The sequence below is a fragment of the Grammomys surdaster genome, unplaced genomic scaffold (assembly GCF_004785775.1).
Source record: "Grammomys surdaster isolate TR1022 unplaced genomic scaffold, NIH_TR_1.0 279, whole genome shotgun sequence".
NCBI lineage: Eukaryota > Metazoa > Chordata > Mammalia > Rodentia > Muridae > Grammomys > Grammomys surdaster.
Window position 1 is genome coordinate 11,347,284 of NW_021604720.1, and position 22,278 is coordinate 11,369,561.

Consider the following 22,278-nt stretch of genomic DNA (forward strand, 5'->3'; position numbering starts at 1 on the left):
TTCTATATGGGGTCTTTCGAGGACACATTGGATCTTCCCGGTATGGGCAGAGTTTCTGACTATAAGAACTGCACACACTCTGCTATGATGCTTACTTTGTTTTATTTGCAGACTGAAGTCACTACATAAACCCACCTCACAGTCCAACACAGGGATACTTGGCATTAGAGAGAAGACAATACAAAAACACTCGAAGCCAGTGGGAATCCAGAATTTCAGGTGAAATGGGGAAATACTGTGGGATGAAGAGGCACAGAACACTTAGCTATCACCATGGCCCCATTCGGACCCAGGCTGGGGTAGGTGTAGGTCTTTCTGGCATGCAGCCATCTCTGCTAACTCTCCTATACCAAATTGGAGCTTGAGCCAAACCTGTGCAGGAGACATGATCGTGTGTGTGTGTGTGTGTGTGTATGTGTGTGTGTTGTTAGTTTATTGTACCTAGGAACTTTGGGAAACTGTCATACTCCTCTCAAAGGCTGCTGGATGCTCTATGGTGCGTGGGGAGAAGGGTAGGAGTTACTGACAGCAGTAACATGACCCTGGCACACAGTTGCCATGGACACCCAACCGTTTTTATATTCTCCCTCTCTCTTTTCCCTTAAGCTCTCGGGTCTGGCACTTTGACCAGATGGACACAAAAAGCGAATTAGGAAAAGCCTGTGCCAGGCACTTGGCTAGGGACACAGCTTTGGGCCTACATCTTCTTACTAAGCTTTACTATGACATTTTGAACGGCCCCTGGCATCTCTCCAGGGAGCCCTGGGGTTTATTTGCCATAAGCCCTTGGGGTTGGGAAATCTGTTCCACGAGCCCTGTAAAATGGGATATGTCTAGTGCTGGGGCTTCCTCCCTGACTGCCTCTCTGCTGTTATCCCTGGTCACCAATATTGGTGACCCAACCCCGCCCCTGTTCTTCACCTTAACCAGCCTTCTCATCTAGACTAGTTTAAGAGGCAAGTTCAAGTACTGATGGTGACGAAACAGCTTCCTGTGTCACACAAGACCACAGCACATTTGGGTTGGTATCATCTGTGACAGCAGGGGCACCGGAAGGCTTGGCAGGTAAACAGGCAGGTTCCTACACTCCTCTCCACACCCCAGGCCTGCTGTTCTTCTGGAAGTGGCAATTCTGACTCCCTCCCATCTGTAGCCCAGGTGGCCGCCAAGAACATGGGAGAAGACAGGGCTTTTTCACACACTCAGCAGTGCCCAGGCTCAGCACACAGAGCAGGCTTCTGGGGGCCAGAGGGACCTGGCTGTGGCTGAAGACCATGGTTCCTTCCTGAGGAGAGAGGCACCTGTACATGGCAAAGTGGGAGACAGCCACCATGCAAGCTCCAGACCACAAGGCCTGTTGGTAAAAGCGCAGACCTAACTTAGCCTCACATACTGTGACTCAAGCTAGGCCAACCCAACTGTGGAGGGCCCTCCCACTCCCAGTGAATTAGGGGTTTGGAAGGCCGAGTGGAGCTTGGTTAACAATTCAGGTTCCTCGCCCTGGGCCCCACTTTTCCCAGAGGCCTCAGGGGCACCCAGAGGGTAGGCCTCCCTGGCCCTGCTTGTCCTAGAGCAGGTAAGGAAGGCTAGGCAGGCTCCTCGGAGGCGGGCTAGGTCCCTGTGAGTGGTCTCGCTGACAAAGCAGTACAGCACCGGGTCAGCTACACAGTTGAAGCTGGTGAGGAGGAGGGAGAAGTGATAGATGTTGAAGATGCTCTTGGCAAACTCACAGCTGCTCTCCCAGAGGCTGCGTACCAGCAGCAGCACGTGGTAAGGCAGGAAGCAAGCCAGGAAGATGACCACGGTGCTGAGCACCAACCGCTGAATCTGGTCCTTGCGGCTCTTCTGTGTGCCGTGGCTGCGGCGCACAGCGCGGAGGATGCCCTGGTAGGAGGCCAGCAGCAGGCAGATGGGGAAGAGAAAGCCCACCAGGAAGCGGTAGTAGTTGATGCCACGCTGCCAGGCCTGGATAGGGTAGTGCTCAAAGCAGACTCGGTGCTTGTCCTCGTCCTCAATGACCTCTTTGTGCTTGAGGAAGTAGATGCTGGTCAGCAGCTCCTTGGCCCAGATGAGCACACTGACACCCACGGCTGCCTTCAGGGTGCGGAACTGGTGGAAGCGGAAGGGGTGGGCCACAGCCAGGTAGCGGTCGATGGAGATGCAGCACAGGAAGCCCACACTGATGTAAATGTTCTCATAGAGGAGGATGCCACACACCTGGCAGGATAGGTCACCGTGGGACCAGTTGTCATGCTGGAGTACATACTGCAGCCAGAAGGGGAGTGAACAGATGTAGAACAGGTCCGCAATGGTCAGGTTACACAGGTACACCCCCAGCTCGTTCCGGGCCTTGATCTGCAAGTAGCCGAAGTAGAGGGATAGGCAGTTGGCCGGGAAGCCCACCACCAGCACAGTCACATAGACCACTGGGGCCAGTGTCTGGTGGATGGTGTGGTCGATGGGGCAAGAGAGTGAGGAGTTTTCTGTAGTGATGTTCCCCATCTTTGGGCCAGAAGGATCCTTACTCCTCACAGGCTTGGAGATGGAGCCAATCTCTCTCCTGCCATCTTGTTTATAGAAGGTGATGCAAAGGTATCAGGATCTAGACATCACTGGTGGTAGGCGGACCCTAGGAGTCAAGGTAGACAAGGCTTGAATAACCACAACTGCCATTTACGTGACACCTGTCATTGTCAGGCACCGTTCTATATGCTATATTCATTTAGAAGCCGTAACAGCTAAGCAACTCCCGTGCAACAGATCGAGACATTCCAAAACACCAAGGTGCAGCGCAGGGCTCCCCATCGCTACCTCCCCTTATTTATCTCTTGACCCTTATTTATTTTACTGCCTCCTTGGTATAAGCGATGGAAGCAAGGAGGAGATCCTGGCTCTCCAAAGGAAACTGGAGGCAAGAGGATTTTAAACTTGAACACAGTGCCAGGGCTTTGTCATCTTGCATAGTAATAACGGTCTAACATTGTAAGACCGTAGTAACTAGGCCAAACAATGAGGTCACAGCCATTCCAGGGACCGCTCCACAGGGCATGAGAAGAAAAAAAAATGCCCTGGTCCACATCCTTCTCTGCTTTGGCAAGGAATAAAGGATAGTTTCTCCTCACAGGGCCCTGCCTGAGTTTCCTGGGTTATCTCTCTCATCTCCTCAATGGATCTTGGACAAGGTTCTAGACTAGAGATCGTAAGAATCGAATGTCAAGCCGGGGCCAGGCATTTGCCTAAGTTTGTGAGTGCTTAGCCATTTATGAGGCTCAGTTTCCTCATCTGGAATTTGAGGATTAAAAACCCCTTCCCTGGGGCTGGAGAGATGGCTCAGTAGTTAAGAGCACTGACTGCTCTTCCAGAGGACCTGAGTTCAATTCCCAACAACCACATGGTGGCTCACAACCATCTGTAATGGGATCCGATGCCCTCTTCTGCTGTCTCTGAAGACAGCTACAGTGTACTCATAGACATAGAATAAATAAATAAATCTAAAGACAAAAACCTTCCCTTTCGATCAGTATCAGGAGGAGGATGGATGGGAGGGTGCATGGTAATCCTCCTTGTCAGGGCAAAGCTGGTGAGTAGCAATGTTATTCCGGGGCAAAAGGAAGACTCAAAGATACTCTGTTTCTTTACTAAATTAGTGAGTTGTTTACTGCATTGAGAGTTTAACTAAGGGAACTCCAGACCACAATCATATCTAAGGATAGAGTGGAATGGTTTGTTGCCAGTGTATTTGAAAAATTAGTCTATCAAAACAGTAGAAGCTTGAACTGTCCTACTGATTTAACCCTTCTCTCTCAGCTGGAAAAATCTCACCCGGCTGTATCACCACTTTTGCTCTCTTTTTAGTCTTTATTACAGTGATTATTTTTGAACAGCTTTGTCTCACCGTGTAGCAGGGACTGGGGTGTCAAACTCGTAAACCTCCTTCTTCCGGCTCCTCAGTGCTGGGGTGACAGCATGTGCCATCTGTTCTAACAAATTGGCAGTGTAAAGGCTTTTGGGCATTATATTCCTTGAAGAAGCCCTTTTAGGTTCAGGTATTTGCTGTCTCCTTATGAAATTTACTGCCACAGGTTCCTGAATGCTCATGCTGATGTCATCTGGAAGGTGACATGACTCCATGAGCATTCAGATTTTTTTCATCACCATACCCCTAGCCAAGAACTGATTTTCCTTCCCCTGTAGAACCTACAATCTACCTGGCTGAAAAGTCTAAATTAAGCTGTTGTGTGATGCCTATAACTGGCCTTTGTGCTCTCTTCGGAAAGCAGAGGGCTAGCTGGGCTCCAGAGGGAGACCTCCAAAAAACCATGACCAAGTCTCAGCGGGTCACAAGGCTCCACGTTCTTGTAGCTCTCTCCAAAGCCAAGCTTTCTCCTCCACCCCAGTACCCCAGCTCTCCTCACCACCACCACCTCCCGACTTCTTCCCTTGATGCCTGCCTGCCTGCCTGCCTGTCTGACATGGGCCTGAGTGGGAGGGATGGGATGGGCTTGGATAGAGGCAGAGATGAGGTGGAAAGGAAAGCTAGGTTAGAGGGTGGACCACCAGAGCAGAGATGGGCAGAGATGCTGGCCCAACATGAGAAGGGGCCCAGAGAAATCTGCACCCCACAGTTCCAGTCCCAAGGTGCCTGAGGACTACCACGGTGAGCACTGAAGTCATTCTCAACCTTGTAGATAACTATGCACAGTCACCTGCTCTGACCTGTGGTTCTGTATCCCTGATCTCAGCCACCCAAGGTTAACTGTGATTGAGAGAAAAAAAGATGGGTGAGTGTAGCACACTAATGTATTTTGAACTTAAGATGCTGAGGCAAGTGGTTTCAGTACCACCTTGAGGGACGGAGCAAGAACCAGTCACTTAAACACTTAAATAATGAAAACAAATACCACCAATCACATATGTTACACACACACACATACACACACACACACACACACAAGTAGTAGAACATATCCACATATCTATAATCTCAATAATTAGAGACAGAGGCAGGAGGATCACTGTGAGTTCAAGTCCAGCCTGGGCTAATTAGATAGTAAAATTCTGTCTAAAACCAAAACGACATTTTGACAGGGAAAAACCATGTTCACATAAATTCATTACAGCATCCTGCTGTAATTATTCTACTTATTACCAGTTGTTACTCACCTCTTCCTATGTCTCATATACAAATTAAGTTGTATCATGGGCATAAGTTCATACATGTTTGATAACTCATGGTGTAAAGAGAAGTCAGTTCTACACACCTGTGGTTTTCTGCATCTGCTGGGGGTGTTGGATATGTGCCCTTAGGATAAGGTAGACCACTGTGTAATCACTTTTCCTGGATAAAGGGACCAGAATTCTCATTGATTTTTAAATGAGCAGGAAATGGGTCTAGTCCAAAGCCACTCTTTCTGTCACCTGAATTCAGACTCCCTCTGACTTATACAAGAAGCCCTCCTCCACCCAAGCTCTTCCCTCCTCTCACCCCATCCGACTTCTTTCCTCAGAAGCAACTCCAGATCCTCTCCAGCCTCTACCCTAGCTTTCCTCTTCACCTCCTCTCTGCCTCTACTCAACCCCATCCCAGCCCTCTCATCCAGGCCCACGCCAGTCGTAGCCACCCTCCGGAGAAGCATCCCAAACCATCTCTTGTTTACACACTTGGAAGCAGCCTCTCTCACACACAGACTAAAATCCAGGCACCCCTGCCAGATCCATGAGGCCCAACAACTTGTATCAGCTCCTCAACCTTGCCCGCCACCCCCACCTTGAGGACACAGAACCTGCCTCCTGTCCTCAGTCCCTGCACCTGGATCTTGTCTATCTATTCCTTCCCAAAGTTCGAGTCACTATGGCACCACCCACCACAGCACCTGCTTCTTCTCTACTGGAGATATGGTAACTTTCATTTCCTGGAAAGGTCTTCCCCGGCACCCACCTAGAGCATGCATGCACGCACGCACGCACGCGCGCGCGCACACACACACACACACACACACAAATACACACTGCCTGTCTCCACTTCATTATCCTGTCTGATGGCTTCACAAGTGTTTCAGATTTGTTTAAGTGTTTCTTATTTATTTAACATGTGTGCCTTTTCATGGCCGGTTTTCCCAGGGATGAAAATTCTCACTTAGCAGAGGTCTTTTCCATTTGTTACTGAGAAATGACACCCCTGCCCCTTGCAGTATGGACTATTTAGAGACTTCTTTGATGACTAGGTAAGAGTTATTTCTCATTTTCCAGGTGAGGAAAGTAGGGTTCAAAAGGGGGGGCCTGGACCAGTGAGATGGCTCAACTGGCAAAGGCACTTGTCACCAAGCATGATTACCTGAGTTTAAGCCCCTTGGCCAAAATGGTGGAAGGAGAGAACAGAGTCCCACAGTTGTCCTCTGACCTTCGCACACATCCCATACAAGAGTTAGATGAGTTCAGACCCCCAGAACACAGTAAATGACAGGTGGGTATGGCAAACCACCTATAATTCTAGGCTTGAACAGCAGAGATAGGAGGTGCCAAGAACAAGCTGGCCGACCATTTCCGGGAGTCCTGTGTTTGATTTAGAGACTTTAATAAATAAAAAAGGAAGTTGACTGGAGATGTTTCTTGACATCAACTTTGGGGTTCCACACATAGATAGACATACACATGAAGACACACTCACAGACATACACACACACACACGCACACACACATGCACACAGACACACACATGCAGACACAAACACAAGCAAATACTTACGAATATATAGAGACACACACACAGACACACAACATACATACACATGCAGACACACACATGAAGAATGAATGTACAGAGAGACACACACAGACATGCACACACACATGCATACATATACACACATACACACACATCACATGAAATGGGAAAGAAAAGGGGTGAGGGGAGCACAGGCTTCAAGATTCCACAGACCAGAGCAGACAAAGCCTCGGCCTTGAAACATGTCCTGTCAGGTCTTGGAAATTCCCTGATAGTCACCAGGCCCCACTCTGTTGTTTACGAGTGGTGAGTGTATGGCCGTGTGGGGTAGGGTGGGTGAGGTTTGTAGCTTCCTTTTTCCTAAGCCAGCAGTAAGCTACTTCTTGCAACCAGAGTCAGAAATGTTCAAGCCTGCAGAGCCAAGAAGCAGCACTGACTACAGTGAGGCCGAGGTATCTCCCACGTTCACGTTGGATCAAAAAAGAACAACAGTTGTTGAACTGTCTGCAATGGAATCCACTGAAGGTTTAAGACATTGCAGAGTCTTGTACTCCAGAGTTTCCAAACTGGCTGGGTCTGAGAAAGGGGCACTTGAAAAACTTCCATCTCAAACAGTCTCCTAGGAGATGCAGGAGACGCAGGTTTGCTGGACCATGGGTCACACTTTCTGAGTAGCGAGGCACTAGAAGAGTCTAGAAGGTCATGAGCTCAGATTCCGAGCAAGCCTCCCTTCATGAGTTCCAGAGGCAGGGAGCAGAGGCAGTGGGAAGGGACTTAAAACCTAGCGGGGACTTTGGGCAGAACAAGGGCACGGGCCCTGGGCATTTCTATACTGCTTCTGCTTCTCCCAGGGCCCTCATGGGGCGGTGACTGCGAGTGTTCCTGTGCTTGCTTGTTCCTTTAGCTTGCAAAATGTTTCCTGCATTAAGAATCCATTTCTGTACTCTGGCTGCACCTTCAGAACCCTGGTTTTTTTGTTTGTTTTGGCTTTTGGTTTTTTGGTTTTGTGTGTGTGTGTGTGTGTGTGTGTGTGTGTGTGTGTTTCTATTTAAGACATAAGGTAATGTGAGTCCAAAGAGACAGTTTGCTCAACAGTCCAGTACCTCCAGGTTTCCTGGAGCAGGTATTTGTGAAACATGTACAGTGTTCACAGGGTCAGGCTACATACATGAGGGACTTAAATAAAATGAGAAAGAGCTCCCACCCCCAGGGAACTCCCAAGCCCAGAAGTCAGGAAGGCCACATGCACTAATCACTGCCAAGAGAGGGAGTGTCTGGTGGAGGCAAGGGTGTGTCTTCATCCTTGTGACACTCAGTGTCGGCACACTCTTGGTACTCCACACATACTTTCCATATTTCTAATCCCATTACACACTGATGCCTCTCACTGCTCTCCCGAGGCTGGAGGCTGCACAAACCACTCCTGCTACACCACAGGACATGCTCAGTGGGGTCCAGACCTGGACCAACATCTTGTCCACTAACCTGTCTTTAGAAAAGATGTCCGTCCCCCCTTGCCCAGTTATTCACCATGAATGGACGGGCTTTGGCTTTCCCCATCATCTTTCACTTAAGTAAACTGCCAACTTATAGAATTTTCAACTAAGTGTTTGAAAGTATCTCTTCTTTCTCCCTTTCTCTCACCAGGTCCTAAGGCTTGATCAAGACTTCTTTCCTGAAGTCAGTGCAACTGCCTTAAGTCAGGCCCATGTCTACAATTCACCACCTAAAAGCCATCTTCCAAACCATAAGACTAACCAAGTCAAAAATTGGCTGTCCAATCATTCACCCATTCACCCATTCACCCATTCACCCATTCACTCACTCACTCAATCACTCACTCACTCATCCATCCATCTGTCCATCCATCCATCCATCCATCCATCCATCCATCAGTCATGTATGCATCCATCAATCATTCATCCATCAATCAATCCATCATCCATCCATGCATCCATCCATCATTTGTTCATCCATCCATCATCTATCCACCCATTTATCCATTCAGCCACCCACCTCTATCTATCCATCCAAATACTCTTCCTAGAACAGTGACTGAATGTCCACTGTATGAAGGCACTACACTGTACACTGGCCCTAACAGCCAACTTCATTCTAGGCCCATGAAGAGGAGCAGATAGATGAAGTAAACTCAGGACAAGCACCAGATTTTGTAGGAGTTCTTTGGAGGTAGCCTAATGCAGTAAGGAAAACCTTCCAGAGCAGCAACAGTCAGACTAAGGCTAAGAGAAAGAGGAAGAGCTGACCAAAGAGTGGGGAGTTTCTGCCTGTGGAAAATGTGTGCACGCCATCAAGTGCAAGAGAGAGAAAATGAGTACCTTTGGGGAACTGGAAGTAGCTTGCCGTGAAAGGATGTAGATATAAGGCAGACAGGAGACAAGAGGCCAGAGAGGAGACAAGAATGCCAACCAATTAGAAAGGAATGGAACGGTAGGGGAAATGGAGACGTTCCTCGATGCTTGATTCTCTAGCCTCTCAAGAATTGTTAGATGGGTAGGTAGGTAGACAGGTAAGTGTGTCGAGTTGCTGGGTGGGAAGTAGACGGACAGATGAGTGAGTGGATGAACGGGTGGGAATGTGGGTGAGTGGGCAGATGAATGCATGCATGAATGAATGGGTAGGTACCATTGATGCAAGTGTTGGTGAGTGAGGCATAGATGAGAAAGGAGACAGAGTTGGAGGGATGGGTGCATAGGTAGATGGGTGGGGATTTTGAGGCTGGGTGCTAGAGTAGTGATGTCACTAACAGAGGTAGGGAAGTGACATGGGGAGATTTCTAGGGCTGCTTGAGCTGGACAGAGTCTCCCTATCACAGCCCCTCACCTTCCTGCCACTTCTGAGGATGAAGTCCCGCAGTAGAAGCCATGTCTTCCCAGGACTGTCCCTTTTCTACCTGGACTCCAGGAGAGCTTTCTCTCACAAAAACTCAACTCAAAAACTCAACACATCTTAGACACAATCGTATTTCAAAGTGGAAACACTGAGGCTCGTTTGCATGGAGTCCTCTGTTAACCAGGCACAGTTCTCTATGACATTCCACCTCTTCGATGAGAACCCAGATGGTCAGAGACAGGCCAGCCCCCTGGAAATCCCACAGCTGGAATATGGCAGGTCAGGCTTTAAACTTTGTCTCCGACTTTCTGACCCTTGATCAGGAGCACCACTGAGCAACCAGCTTCAGCCTCCAGGCTTCAACAGATGCTACCACAGGGACCAGTAGGTTTTGCGGTGGGTTAGCCTCCGACCCTGGAGGGTGTGACCTACTATGCCCCCTGTCCTTAGTCTCCCATAGTGGAGGGATGTGCAAAAAGTGGTGGAAACATCTCTTTACCATCTAACTGAGGAACTAAGAAGAAATGCACAGAAGTCGACACAATACCTAGAGACAGATCCTTACACACATGCAAATCAATCAGGTAGATATTGCCACGGGTTTTAATGACCAGATGAAACCCTGACAGGAAGGAAGCAACTCTCTGACAGAAGCTGCTTCCAGGTAGGACTCAGAGATAGAGAGTTGGATCTCTCCTAGCTCGTGAATAACTATCTCCCCGAGACCCATCCCTCTGTGTACCACACTGGCATGTGCTCAGACAGAATCTCCTGGTGCCAGGGACCACTCAGAGCCTCAGCCCGCAGAGCTGGGGATTTCCTATATGCCTGGTTCCCTTCCCTCAGCTGGCCAAACCTCCAGACATTTACACAGGCTGTTTCCAGAGGAACTGGGGTACCCAGTTGTCCCACGAAGACAGGTTTACAAGGAATTTCCCCGAAGGAACAGAAATCAACTATTTTTTTTCTTATATTTCCACCTTTCACCCCTCCAAAATAATCTCACCTCTTTAATAACAAAGACAATTCAGTCTCGTTCCTAATATCCTGTAACAGTTTCAGAGTCTTAGCAAATCCCTGTAAATTGGGTGGGGCTGTCATTGCTAACCCATTTCCTAGAACCTGAAGCCCAAGGAGGCTGAACCAGGTCCTGGAGCTTACACAGTAAGTCAGGGTGACTCTGTATCCAGAACAAAAGCAACCAGGTACTCAATTGCTACCTTTGAAAAAAAAATAACAAAACCACACCACAAACAATAACAAGAAATACACTGAGAGTGTGGCTCTGTACACACACACACACAGAGACACACACAGACACAGATACACAGACATACACACATAGACACACACACACACACACACACACACACGGAATAAGAAACTCCCCCCACGCAATGCTTACCTGATGCTTGTTTTTCACACTAGTATTGTCTCTTCCGTTTCATTTCTTTAAGAACAGGTCTTGAGCTATTAAATTGATTTCTGCCCCACAAGTGGGTCAGTTTGGAAACTATCCAGCCCCATACCCACACTGATTGGCTTTTTCCAGAGCCTCCTGGGAAGGCAAAGGAAGGCAGCGGGGAGTCCACAGCCAGTTGAGGAAACGGGGAGCCAGCAGCGAGGTCCACCCTCAGCTGCCCTGAGAGTTCTGTGAGAGAGAACCTAGCAAGAGTCGGTTCTGATTCAGCCCATCCGGCTGGGCTCTACCGTCATCCCTCAGCAGCTGTACTCCTACGGCTCAACTTGGCAGTGCCTGAACAACCCTGCACACGGACGGACGAGCTCTCCCTCTCTCGATTCCTGCAGGAAAAAAAAAAAAACAAAAAACCTCCCAGCTCATCTAGAAAATCCCCAGCTGGAAGCTACCCGTTCCTGAGCTGATGCAGAATCATGTGAACTCCAATCTGGTGTCAGGCTGGGCGGTTGCTGAGGAACCACCCCGCCAGCAGGAGGATGCCGGTGACAGCGGATCCCTTCACACACCCTAGGCTTTCTACACGCTCCAGGTGGAGTCAGGGAGCAACCTCTGGGAAAACACTGAGCCTTGGAATGAGGCCTCAGCAGGAGCTGGGTACCTAAATTCTAGCTATCACCACCTCAGGCACCATGCTAGACATCAGGAGACACAGAAGATTGAACCCCACTCTTGGAGTTTTCACTGAAGTCCCTCAGGTCTGTGGTCGCTGGCTGGCAAACTAGCAACAGGTAAGGACAGGAAACCTGACTGTTGGCACTCCTAACCTCAAACACTTCCTCCCAGCCTCTAACATCTCGGTTAGTGGGGCTCAGCCCTGGACACATTTGTCAGAAAACACTCAGAGCCTATTTTTTTTTTAATGTATGCAATGGCAGGCTCTAGCCTAATTAAACAGTCTGAACAAATCAGTGTTCTGCAAAGTTCCCTAGTCAACACTAAACTGGATGGGCAAATGGGACCTTCTCTACGGACCCACAGAGCAGTGATGTCGGAGTCAAAGCTCTGGGCAGGATAGGGTATGTGGTCTGAGCACTGACCAAGAAGAACCCCGCCAGCTTACCACACCAGCTAAACTGTAGAAAGCTCTCCAGTCCAGCCCCTCAGTTACATGTGGAAAAACTCAGGCCCCATGAGCCAGAGTTTCATGGACGGAGCCTAACCACTAAAGGATTACTATTTGACTGACTGACTGACTGAACTGTGAATGAAGTCTAACGCTGATGTCAGGGGCCTTGTTCTCTTGGCTTAACTATCTCCTTCCAAAGCAGGGTCCTTGAAAGCCCATCACACAGTACACCTGGAGCCCAAGCACACCACACATAGATGGCCCAGGGGACATGATATCACTGTGATGTCTAGGACCTGTCTTCTCCAGAGAACAAACTGCTATAGTCCTGTACAGGGCAGTGTTAGCTGAGGATTCTGCCAAGAAACACTAGCACATAACAGACCTTCTCAACCGTCACTACATCAATTGCTAATTGGAGGTCTTATGTTACAACAAGGCTGCCACTTGTTCTAGAAAGCCATCTGCTAGAGTCAGATGTCATGCCTGGGGTCTCGAGTGTACTTGGCTGTCCATGGTGTCACACGTGGGAGGGAAGAATATAAGATTGGTGGTGACTGCTTCCTGGGTCATACCTGGTCACAGAGAGCACCTCTGGTCCTCCCTGCAGTGTGGCCCAGCTCAGCAGGACACACAAACACTACACCCACACCTTTAACCAGTAATAGAATTGTGAACCTCCTCCAGGACACCCAGGGACCAGAAAAATGTCCTATCTCTGCTAGCAAATTTACATTGCTGGGGGACTAGGCAGACCCAGCAAACCCACGGAGCCTTGGGCATATTGGTGGAGGGATTTCTTAGTCCATGCCCTATGAAATACCCATGTAGTAAGAGAAAACAGAGTCCTTGTGGGTACTTTGGCACTGGTATTTTATCTTCAGTATTATACTTCACAGTGGCCTCACGAACCCCAGAGGCCCCATGAGTCTCTTCTCTTTACAAACGTCTCCAGTAAAACCTACAATTATATAATAGCAATAAGCCTGCCACACACTGCCGTAGCACCAAGAAAAGCAAGGCCCTGCCCTCCTTCCAGGCCCCTGCCCTTCGGCTGTAAAGAATGTGAAGGGAAGCCACCCACCGTGCAGGGCAGGGTGGGAGAGGAAGATGGAGGAACTGAATGGGACCAGGCCTATCACCTGTGGATCTCTTTATTCCTTCCTTTCCCTCCCTTGATTTTAAAAGACACAGTCTTTTATATAACTTAGGTGAGTGAAACTTGACTATGTAGCCCAGGCTAGTCTTGCACTCACAGCAGCTGACAATGATTTGCCTCATGCTCCAGCAGGGGTGTGATTTTTCCAGCTGCCGATAGTTTCTGCGATTGTGTGAATTCTGGGGACTTTTCAGAAGTTATATAAATGTCAGGGCCCCAAAAGGTATGGTGGGTTTTTGGTGGGTGGTTGGTTTCAGTTTGCTAAGTAGTTGCACACAAAAAAGAAACAAGAAATTAGATATCTTGATGGTGAAGAACAAACTTGCCCAAAGGAACACAACACCTTTAATCAGCAGGATGTGGTCTGATGATAACATCACCCCGTTTCCTTTCTACCCATTTTCCTCTCCTATCTAGTGTTAGGGGGTTGAAAGGGTGAAAGAAAGAAGAGCCCACAAAGTAGGCAAAGACAAGCGACATCTCCCTACATCTCTCCACTATACCCCTGTCACTGTGACTGCAGTGCTGAAGGACCATGGACCCCACTGGACTAAGCGCTGTCCCTATCGTGCCTCAGCATAAAAATCTACTTCTGGGATCTGCCTCTAAAAGTTGTGAACTTTCCTCGGGTGCTCTGGCGGCTGCTGGCAGCCATTTGTTTTGACGCAAAGGTCTGCTCTGAGACAGAGTCCTAAGCCACAAGGCCCTCCTTCAGTTACCCACCCCAGAGATGCAGGCAGCACAGGAGGCAACATAAGTAGCCCCTAGGGTCTACCTGTAAGGTCTCCAGCATATGGGAGCAACCCCAAGGCCACAGGGAGGCCGGCACAGGTTGGAGGATGGGAGCACAGGTCTGACTCAGACCTGAGGATCAAGTTGAACACTTCTGACTTTGTGAAGCTCCAAGATCGAGACACAACAAAGTGGCTATCACTTAGTAGGACCAGTGAGAAGATGATGATGATGGTGGTGGTGGGCCTGTGGTTAGAACTTCCTGTCCCGCCATCTGATGAGCCAAGGTAGCGGCTGTGCAGATCACCTTGACGAGTGGTGATAGGCACCATCTATTACCCCCAGGGTGTCAGGGGACTCAGATTGCACCACCAGTTTGAAGCTAATGAGGGCGGAGGGCCTGAGGGGCTCTGGCAATGTAAGCAGTGCCTGTAATCAGCCCTCTGCAGTTTGACTGCAAGGAACCTTTCCTGACTGTGTCTCTGGGAGCCGTGTGTTACCTAGCCTATGCTTATATTGAAGGAGACGCTGCATATGTCACCTAGATTCCTGCTGGTGCCATGGTTTCCAAAGGGACCAGGTGTGGACGATGAATGGCCCTGAAAGGTAAGACGCTTCTCTTCCATCACCAGCACCTTCTTGGGGATTCCAGAAGAGCCTGGGCACCTCACTATCTGCACTAGCCACCAAAGATGCGGCTGCCAGCCAACAAATGCTCTGGTGTTAGGTTAAAGCATATATACTGTGCTCGTGCGTGCATGGGTACCTGTGCCACCCAGTGTGAGCGGAGGTCAGAGGATAACTTTGTGGAGGTGATTTTCTTCTTCCACTTTCAGGTCTGTCCTAGTGATTGAACTTTGTCACCCGGCTTGCACAGCAAAGTCCCTTTCCTAATGAGACATCTTGCATGTTCTTCTTGAAAAAAAATTTTTTAAGACAGGGTCCACCTACATGTTCTGGAGTTCACTGTGTAGATCAGACTGGCCTCGATCTCACAGAGATCTTCCTGCCTCTGCTTCCTGAGTGCTAGATTAAAGGCGGGCACCACAATGACCGAATCTGTTTAAATTCTTATACAACCCTATGCTACAGGGTCATTCCTGCTCTATAGATGAGGAAAATGACACTTCAGAAATCGGTTTGCTCAGGGCTACACAGCTAGTAAGCATGTGAGCTAGGATTTTAACGCAGGGTTGTCTGACTCCACACAAGGTTTTAGACCATGGTGCTTTCCTGGTTTGGCCCCTGCTAAAGCAGATTGCCACAAACAGGATTGCTTGAAAATAACACACATCTTACAACTCTGGGAGTCCATGTGGCTTTTACTGGATTAAAATCAATCTGTCCCCAGGCTGAATTCCGTTTTTTGTAGGGAGCTCAAAGGGGTCACCTCATCTTTTTCAGTTTCTAGAAGCTTCCAATTCCCTAGGCTGTGGACATCTTTCCATCTCCAGAACTTGCAGTGGTGGACAGGAACCTCTTCAGATCACATCACATGACTGCTGTTCCTGTTAGCACATCTTCTCTCTCTTCCCTCCTTTCCACTTTCAGGGACCCCTGTGACAAACCGCATCCATCCAACTGGCACTAGAATGTCTCTTTATTCTAATGTCAACTTACTAGCAACCTTAGTTCCTTTTGCCTACAACCTGAGTCAGCAGTTCTCAATGTGTGGGTGGAGATCCCTTTGAGGGTCTAACGAGCCTTCCACGGGAGTCACATTTCAGATAGTTACAGTTCATAGCAGCAGCAAAATCACAGTTATGAAGTTGTAATGAAATAATTTTATGGTTGGGGGTTGCCACAACATGAAGAAATAGATTAAAGGGTCACAGCATTAGGAAGGCCGAGAACCACGGCCTTAAGTCTCTGCAAAGGTAACATCGTCACAGGCCTTGGGATGAGGAATGAGACATTCTGGGTTAGGGAAAAGAAGACAAGAGACCTGGATGCTGCCCTCTACCTCAACCCCAATCAATGTGAGGTCTAAAGCCTTGAAACAAAGCCACATGGACCAATCATCAGTGTGTGAGCAGGGTGGGAATGATGGAGCCTCTGGGTAGAGGTAAGCTTTGTGATATGCCCCCGAGAGCCAAGCATGGGCAGCAAAATTCTAGAAAGTGAAGCCAGGAGGTTCCTCAAACTCTTAGTCTCCTGTGCTGTGTGACCCCACTTGTAACCCACCCGTCTTCCAGCCTCTGTTCCTCTACCCTACATAAGCCTGACCATTTTCTCCACCCTCTTCTTCCAAATCTTGAAGGCCACTCCCTTTCCCTGTTATTCAAAAGCAACTGTTGATAATCCCAGGGATAGCTATCTCAGGAACCCCTCGGTGACTGAATGCAGAGTCCAGCCCTTGCCCTGGACTCACAGCTAGAGAGATGACCCCATGATTGAGAGCACTTTGGACCCCTTGGATGTGACAAGGCAAGCATCTTGTTGCATATGAGGGAACATGCTTTTAGTCCCAGAAGTTGAGAAGCAAACACAAATGGATATCTGTGAGTTTGAGGCCACTTTCTCTACACAGTGAGTTCCACAAAGTCTGCACTAAATAATGAGACCCTGTCTTAAAACACAAACCAACCAACGTAAAACAACCCTGAGTGCCCTTAGCGAGATAGCTCAATACTTAAGAGCAATGACTGCTTTTCCAGAGGACCCAGGTTCAAGTCCTACAACCATCTGTAACTCCAGGTCCAGAGGAATCTGACACTCTTTTCTGGCCTCCAAATGCCCCAGACACACAAGTGGTGCACCCACAAACATGTGGGCAAAAGAATCACACACATAAAATAAAATAGTTTAATAAAAAAAGCAGTAACAGCAAAGGTATCCACAAATATCTGTGCAAGAAAATAATAGGGTCTGTTTTCAAAACAAAAACTAGCTTGAGGTCCAGCAACAAACAGAGAAACCATCAGAAAGCTCTGGTTCCTACCGATGCCTGCTATTCTAGCTACCCCTACCCAGATTAGGCATTTAGAGCAGAAAAGTATTAACAGCCAGGTTTTCCTCATGACCTGCAGATGTCATGTACATGAAGATCAAAAAAGAAAAAAACAAAAAGCAGGATATAAAACGTCAAAATAAATCCACCCATGGCCTTCATTGAAATATAGGGAAACATAAGTAACAGACATGATAGACTGTGTCCCCCAACCCCATTACTCAGTCACTTGAGGACAAGGAGGAAAGGACCCACGTTCCGGTTATTAAACCTGTTCTCTGCCTGCGATCTGTGCACTGGCCATTTCTTTAGTATGGTGCCCAGCATTGCAAGGCTGTAATATTATAAGCTGCTTGAAAAACGCTAGTGCTTGCTTTTATGAGCCGAGAGTCTTTGTTCCTCCTGTAACTCCAGCTCCAGAGCTCTGATTGATGCCCTACCCTGGCCTATGAACACACACACACACACACACACACACACACACACACACACGATGAATCTGGGAAGCTGTGTTTTCAGCAATCCCTCTGGATGGTTATAATGAATACCTAAATTTCCCTACCCAGCTGCAATACCCCAGCTCCTCTATGCAGCCCTTCCTGAGCCCAGAGGGCAAACCACTCTCCCTTCCACTCCTACACCATCTTTCCCTGAGACTTCTTTGTCTTTCCCTGGCTGACTTGCGATTCTAAAAGGTGAACCTGTTCTCTCATTATGACTGTGAGATCTGGTCCAGGTCTCCTCACACGGAAAGAGGCATAGCAGGGAGTTCCAATGGCAGGTGAGTGCAAAGCAAGGAGACACAGGCTGTGCTTGCAAGCCTTGAGCTATCACCGTGTGTAAGACACTGGACTTTTCACAAGCTGCAACCCTGTGGCACATGGTGACTTCTGGATGCCCACACCCTTCTTTGTTTTGTTTGTGCTGCTAGGGACTAATACCATAACCCTGTGCATGCTAGACCTCTGACCTCTGACCTCTTACCTCTGAGCTATATTCTCAGCCTCCAAGTTCACCCTTTAGACAACTAACTCTGTGATGAAGGACCTGGGTCCATTTTGTCCTCTACCAAGGAAAATGTACACTAACTACCTCAAGTGTTTGAGTGCACGAGAGACTCTACACACCTGTCTTCTGCAGCCTGACTGAAGTCTGGTATGGCTGAAACTGAAGTCAGAAGTTGACAAACTGGGGGAGACAGACAGGCTGTGGATGAGGAAAGAAGGTGAGATTTTTGTTTGTTTGTTTGTTTTCTAAAGGTGTTGGGTAGTTAGTTGGCTCTGAGTGAATATACTTCACAACAAAAGCCTGTAGCCCAGCCAGAGACATCAAGCCAGGAGTGTTTGTGGTCTGAGGGGGTGGAAGCTGTCTGAGCATCCTTCTTGCTTCAGGCCAGAGTAACCCCAGGCCTTTAGGTTGCCATGGCAACCCAGGTCTGCTGCACTCTCCCCTACACTTCCTGCCTACCCACTCTGAGAGCTCCATCTCGTCAATTAGGGATCCAATAACGTATGACAACAGCCATCCAAGCACACGCAGAAACCTCCTGAAAGCAAACAGACTTCTGGGTGCTGCATAGATGCTCAATACATTTGACCCAGGGCCACCTGCTAAAATTCTCTTTTCCAAAATTCAGGTTACTCTTTCTTTAGCTTCTCCCTCTTGGTTTTGAAGGCATGAGGTTGCCAGAGGTGGGGACTGATGCCTTAGAAATTTCCTGAGAAACGGATGCTGGGAGAGCTATCAGGTCAGATGCCTACTCCCTTATCCCTGATGTGGGACCAGAGATGTTGACTCTAATAACGTCCTTGTCATGGACTTGTGCATCACTGCTGGTCCTCACCCTTCATCTTTGCTCAAGATGAATTAACTCATGGCACCCAAAAGGAAAGAAAAGGGGGGGGGTGGTGGTGGCTGCGGGAAATCTGAATCTGTTGGTAGAAAGATTGCCTAGCACATGCAAAGCCCTGAGTTCAAGACTTAGCACTGCACAAAACCAGGCATGGTGTCATGTACCTAATCCCAGTGCTGGGAAGACAAGGACAAGAGGATCAGAAACCCAAGGTTATCCTCAATTACACAGCTAGCTTGCAGCTAGCTTGGGCTACATCACACTGTGGAAAGACAGAGAGAAGGAGGTAGGGAAGAAGGGAGAAAGGAAAAAGGAAAGCGGAAGGGGAAGGGGAAGAGAAAGGGGAAGGGGAAGGGGAAGGGAGACATCCGCATTGTAGTAATTCTAAGATGTCTGCAATTTTTTCAATATTTATCTTGCAGGGAGTAGGAGGGCCCCTGGATCCTGATGGGCTCTGTGACAGCCTGAGCAGTAGAATTAAATGGAAACAATATTGTTCTAGCTTCTGAGTGCAGCCTGAAGGAACGGACAGCTCCCACTCCCTACCTCTGGAGAGAATTGCTGTTGAAATTTAGGTGCTAAACTGGAGGCCACTCACCAACCAAGACAAGAGTGCACACCCCGGGTGAACTCCCAGTCGACAGTTGGGACAAGACTCCTGCAATACAAGTGTGTGATTCAGTGGCAGATGGGCCATCCATCTGACACACGAGCAGAGTGCACCCGTGCCTCTAAGCCCTTCCTAAATCACCGTCTTTTGAACCACATAACCAAGTGTTCTGAGTGAATATCTTTGTTCGCTTGTCTTGTTCTTCAGAAACATAATACCTTCTATTGGTTCTTTGAGATTTAGTACAATGTACTCTGATCACACTCACCTCCATTTTCCCCTCCCCCAACTCCTCCCAGATCCATTTCCACCTACCTATCTCTTCCCCAACTTCCTGCCCTCGTTTCTTTATGCCCTGTTGAATGCAATGTGTGCTGGCTTATTACAGCTGGCCTTTGCCTCTTTCTCTTCTGGTATTAGCTGCAGGGACCACTCTACTGTCAATGGACCGAGATTAGAATACAACCTTCTTTGATCCTGCTGGAAGAGCTGATTCTATCTTCTATCAACATTTATTCTGATTCTTCAGTCGCTCAGAGGTGTGTGCATTTTAGTTCCTCTAGGATTTGCATTTATTTCACGTGTTGCTACTTATTGTTCAGGGAAAAAAAAGGAACCATTCGGCTCTATAGGAATAGTGTGAGCCACACTTCTATGTGTGAGGCCACCCACTGGATCGCTGGATCATAGTTGACCTATCATGGGACACACCCTTAAAGAAGACTGACTCCTTCTCCCACAGAAGCCCACAACCGTTCTTAGCTGAGCTCATACAATTAAAGTAGTTTGCTTTGCCGAAATGGCTAATGGGAACCTTAGTATCACTATGTCCGAAATCTACCGCGTACTGGGCTCATTTGCACAGTTTTAATTTTAATTTTTTTATTCGCTCTGTCAAGTGAGCATTGTCATCTCTGTTTCCCTACAATACACAAAGGTTCAGAAAGGGAAAGGACATCGACTGAGGTCCACCGGCTGAAACAGGAATTTGGATGTTAAGCCCCTGGAGATCTCAGTTTAACTGTCCTGACTTAATTGTCCTGACTCTAGTCCCTGTTGGATAAATCTCTTCCTACAGTGTGCCTTTCAACCAGAAGCTGCAGCAGAGAGAGGGTGGGGAGGGGGATTCTCAGAGTTGGCATCTATCTGGGCAAGTTTTGCCCGGGCGGTCTCATGGCCACACTAGGAAGCGAGCTCTAGAGGTAAATCCCTTTCTCAGAAGGGTCGATTGAAGCTTGAAAGGAGGGCCTTTCGAACTGGGGATGCACGTGGCGGGCATCCAGCCCCCTGGGAAACAGGTAGGAGAGAAAGGGTGAAGAAGACAAAAAAGAGGAAGAGGAGCCCCAAACTCTAATGAACAGAAGTGGCTTTGAATGAGCCGTGAAGTTCTGGAACTGGCCAGGGAACTCAAAGCAGTCCTTATACAGCCAGCCCAGCCCACGGAGCCCGAGAATTCCCCTCTCTCTCTTGACCCTCTTCCCCTCTCTCCCTCTTGGACACTCGCCTCTGAGTTGAGAGGTGGCGATGCAGGCAGGAAGCCGAAGGAATGAAGCAAGTCATAGCCTTGTCTATTGGCTCAAATTTGTGTCAGATGGGAGGGCAAGCGACTGCCACATGCCACCTCATTAAATTCTAGGGTTGATTCATCTACCCACAGGTATTCTTCCCACCCACCAACCCCCCTCACAGCAAGACATGCCCAAAGCCATTCTGGCACATTGGCACCAACCCAGTGCTGAACCCCAGAAGGCTTGCAGCCCTTAGCGCCTGACATGCTTTTGTCCACCTGTTCCATCATCCAGACCTTGGGCACAGCTTCCTCTCTGGGACATCTGATTACCAGAGGGGATTTAAGGGCTCAGGCCAGCAAGTGTTGGTACTGCTCCTGTTGACTGGTGGTGGGCCAGCTTTCCCCTCCCTGAGCAGAATGTGAAGGCTTGGGAACCGTTTGGGTCTCAGCCTTTGAGGCGTGACCAGAGCCTGTTGGAAGAAGGGCCACGCAGCCTCGGGTATGAATAGAAAAAGACCCCAGTGCAATCTTTAGATCACCAGGACTGGGCAAATGAAGGGTTAGAGGTCTCATACTTTTTTTTTTTTTTTTTTGAGGGTGAAGAAATTACCAGGTGGCCACGGAGCCAGCCGCGGGGGCGGCTGCTAAACCCGGTGGCAACCGCGTAAGGAGACACCGGACTCAGGAGAGGGACCGGGAGGCGCCGGCGCTCCAGGACAGACATTCCCTGGTGGCTTCGGTCACAGTCAGTTCTGCGGGTTCACCGCACGCACACGGTGCTGTTTGGGGGTGTGCCCGCCTCTGCTCGGCACAAGCGTCTGCGCGCGGGCCGCTCCCGCATCCTCCGCTGGCCCCGAGCGCACACCCGACCCTGCGCTCCGGAGCAGGATCCAGAACCCGGCAGATCTCCCACACGCTCCTCCCGACCCTGGTAAGCCAGCGACCCGTGACCGCGGCAAAAAAAGAAGGAGCCCGGCTCGCCGGAACACGTACCTGCACGGCGACAGTCTGGGACGCGGGCCTGATGTCCTCCGGTGCGGTGCGTGCGCCGCCAGGAAAGGCTGGGGACTCCTGCAGACACGCAGGTCCCCTTCTCCTAGCCACCCTGGGCCACGTTGTGCGAGATTCTTCCCGCTGCCAACCCCAGTCAGGCACAGCCAGACCTGTCGGCCCACGCCCTGTAGTTCACACTGACCGCAGGCCACAGGCGAGGCGCCTGCTAGAAGGGCCGAGGTGGCCCGAGCGCGCGCCGGTCCCGGAGGTGCAGCATCCCCCCTCCCCCTCCCCGCTAGCATCCTGACCTAGAGACTGGCTCTGCGGAAGAAGCCAAGCTGCTGAAGCA

The 22,278-nt window shown here is 49.2% G+C and overlaps 1 protein-coding gene across 2 annotated transcripts; it reads right to left on the reverse strand.

Annotated features, from left to right (window-relative positions):
* Nucleotides 1-83: 83 nt before the first annotated feature.
* On the reverse strand, nt 84-22,072 carry Gpr68 (G protein-coupled receptor 68). 2 transcript variants are annotated; one of them, XM_028777308.1, is made up of 2 exons: nt 21,930-22,072; nt 84-2,629 (listed from the first exon to the last, which is right to left on the reverse strand). In XM_028777308.1, the coding sequence occupies exon 2, from the start codon at nt 2,500-2,502 to the stop codon at nt 1,405-1,407; it is 1,098 nt and encodes a 365-aa protein (XP_028633141.1). In that variant the 5' UTR covers nt 2,503-2,629; nt 21,930-22,072; the 3' UTR covers nt 84-1,404. The 2 variants fall into 2 exon arrangements, with proteins under 2 accessions (XP_028633141.1, XP_028633139.1); XM_028777306.1 differs by lacking the exon at nt 21,930-22,072 and adding an exon at nt 10,983-11,163.
* Between the last annotated feature and the right edge of the window lie 206 nt (nt 22,073-22,278).

Excerpts from the sequence above, each read along its gene's own strand:
- Gpr68 (XM_028777308.1), bottom strand. The coding sequence starts at position 2,502 with ATGGGGAACATCACTACAGAAAACTCCTCACTCTCTTGCCCCATCGAC.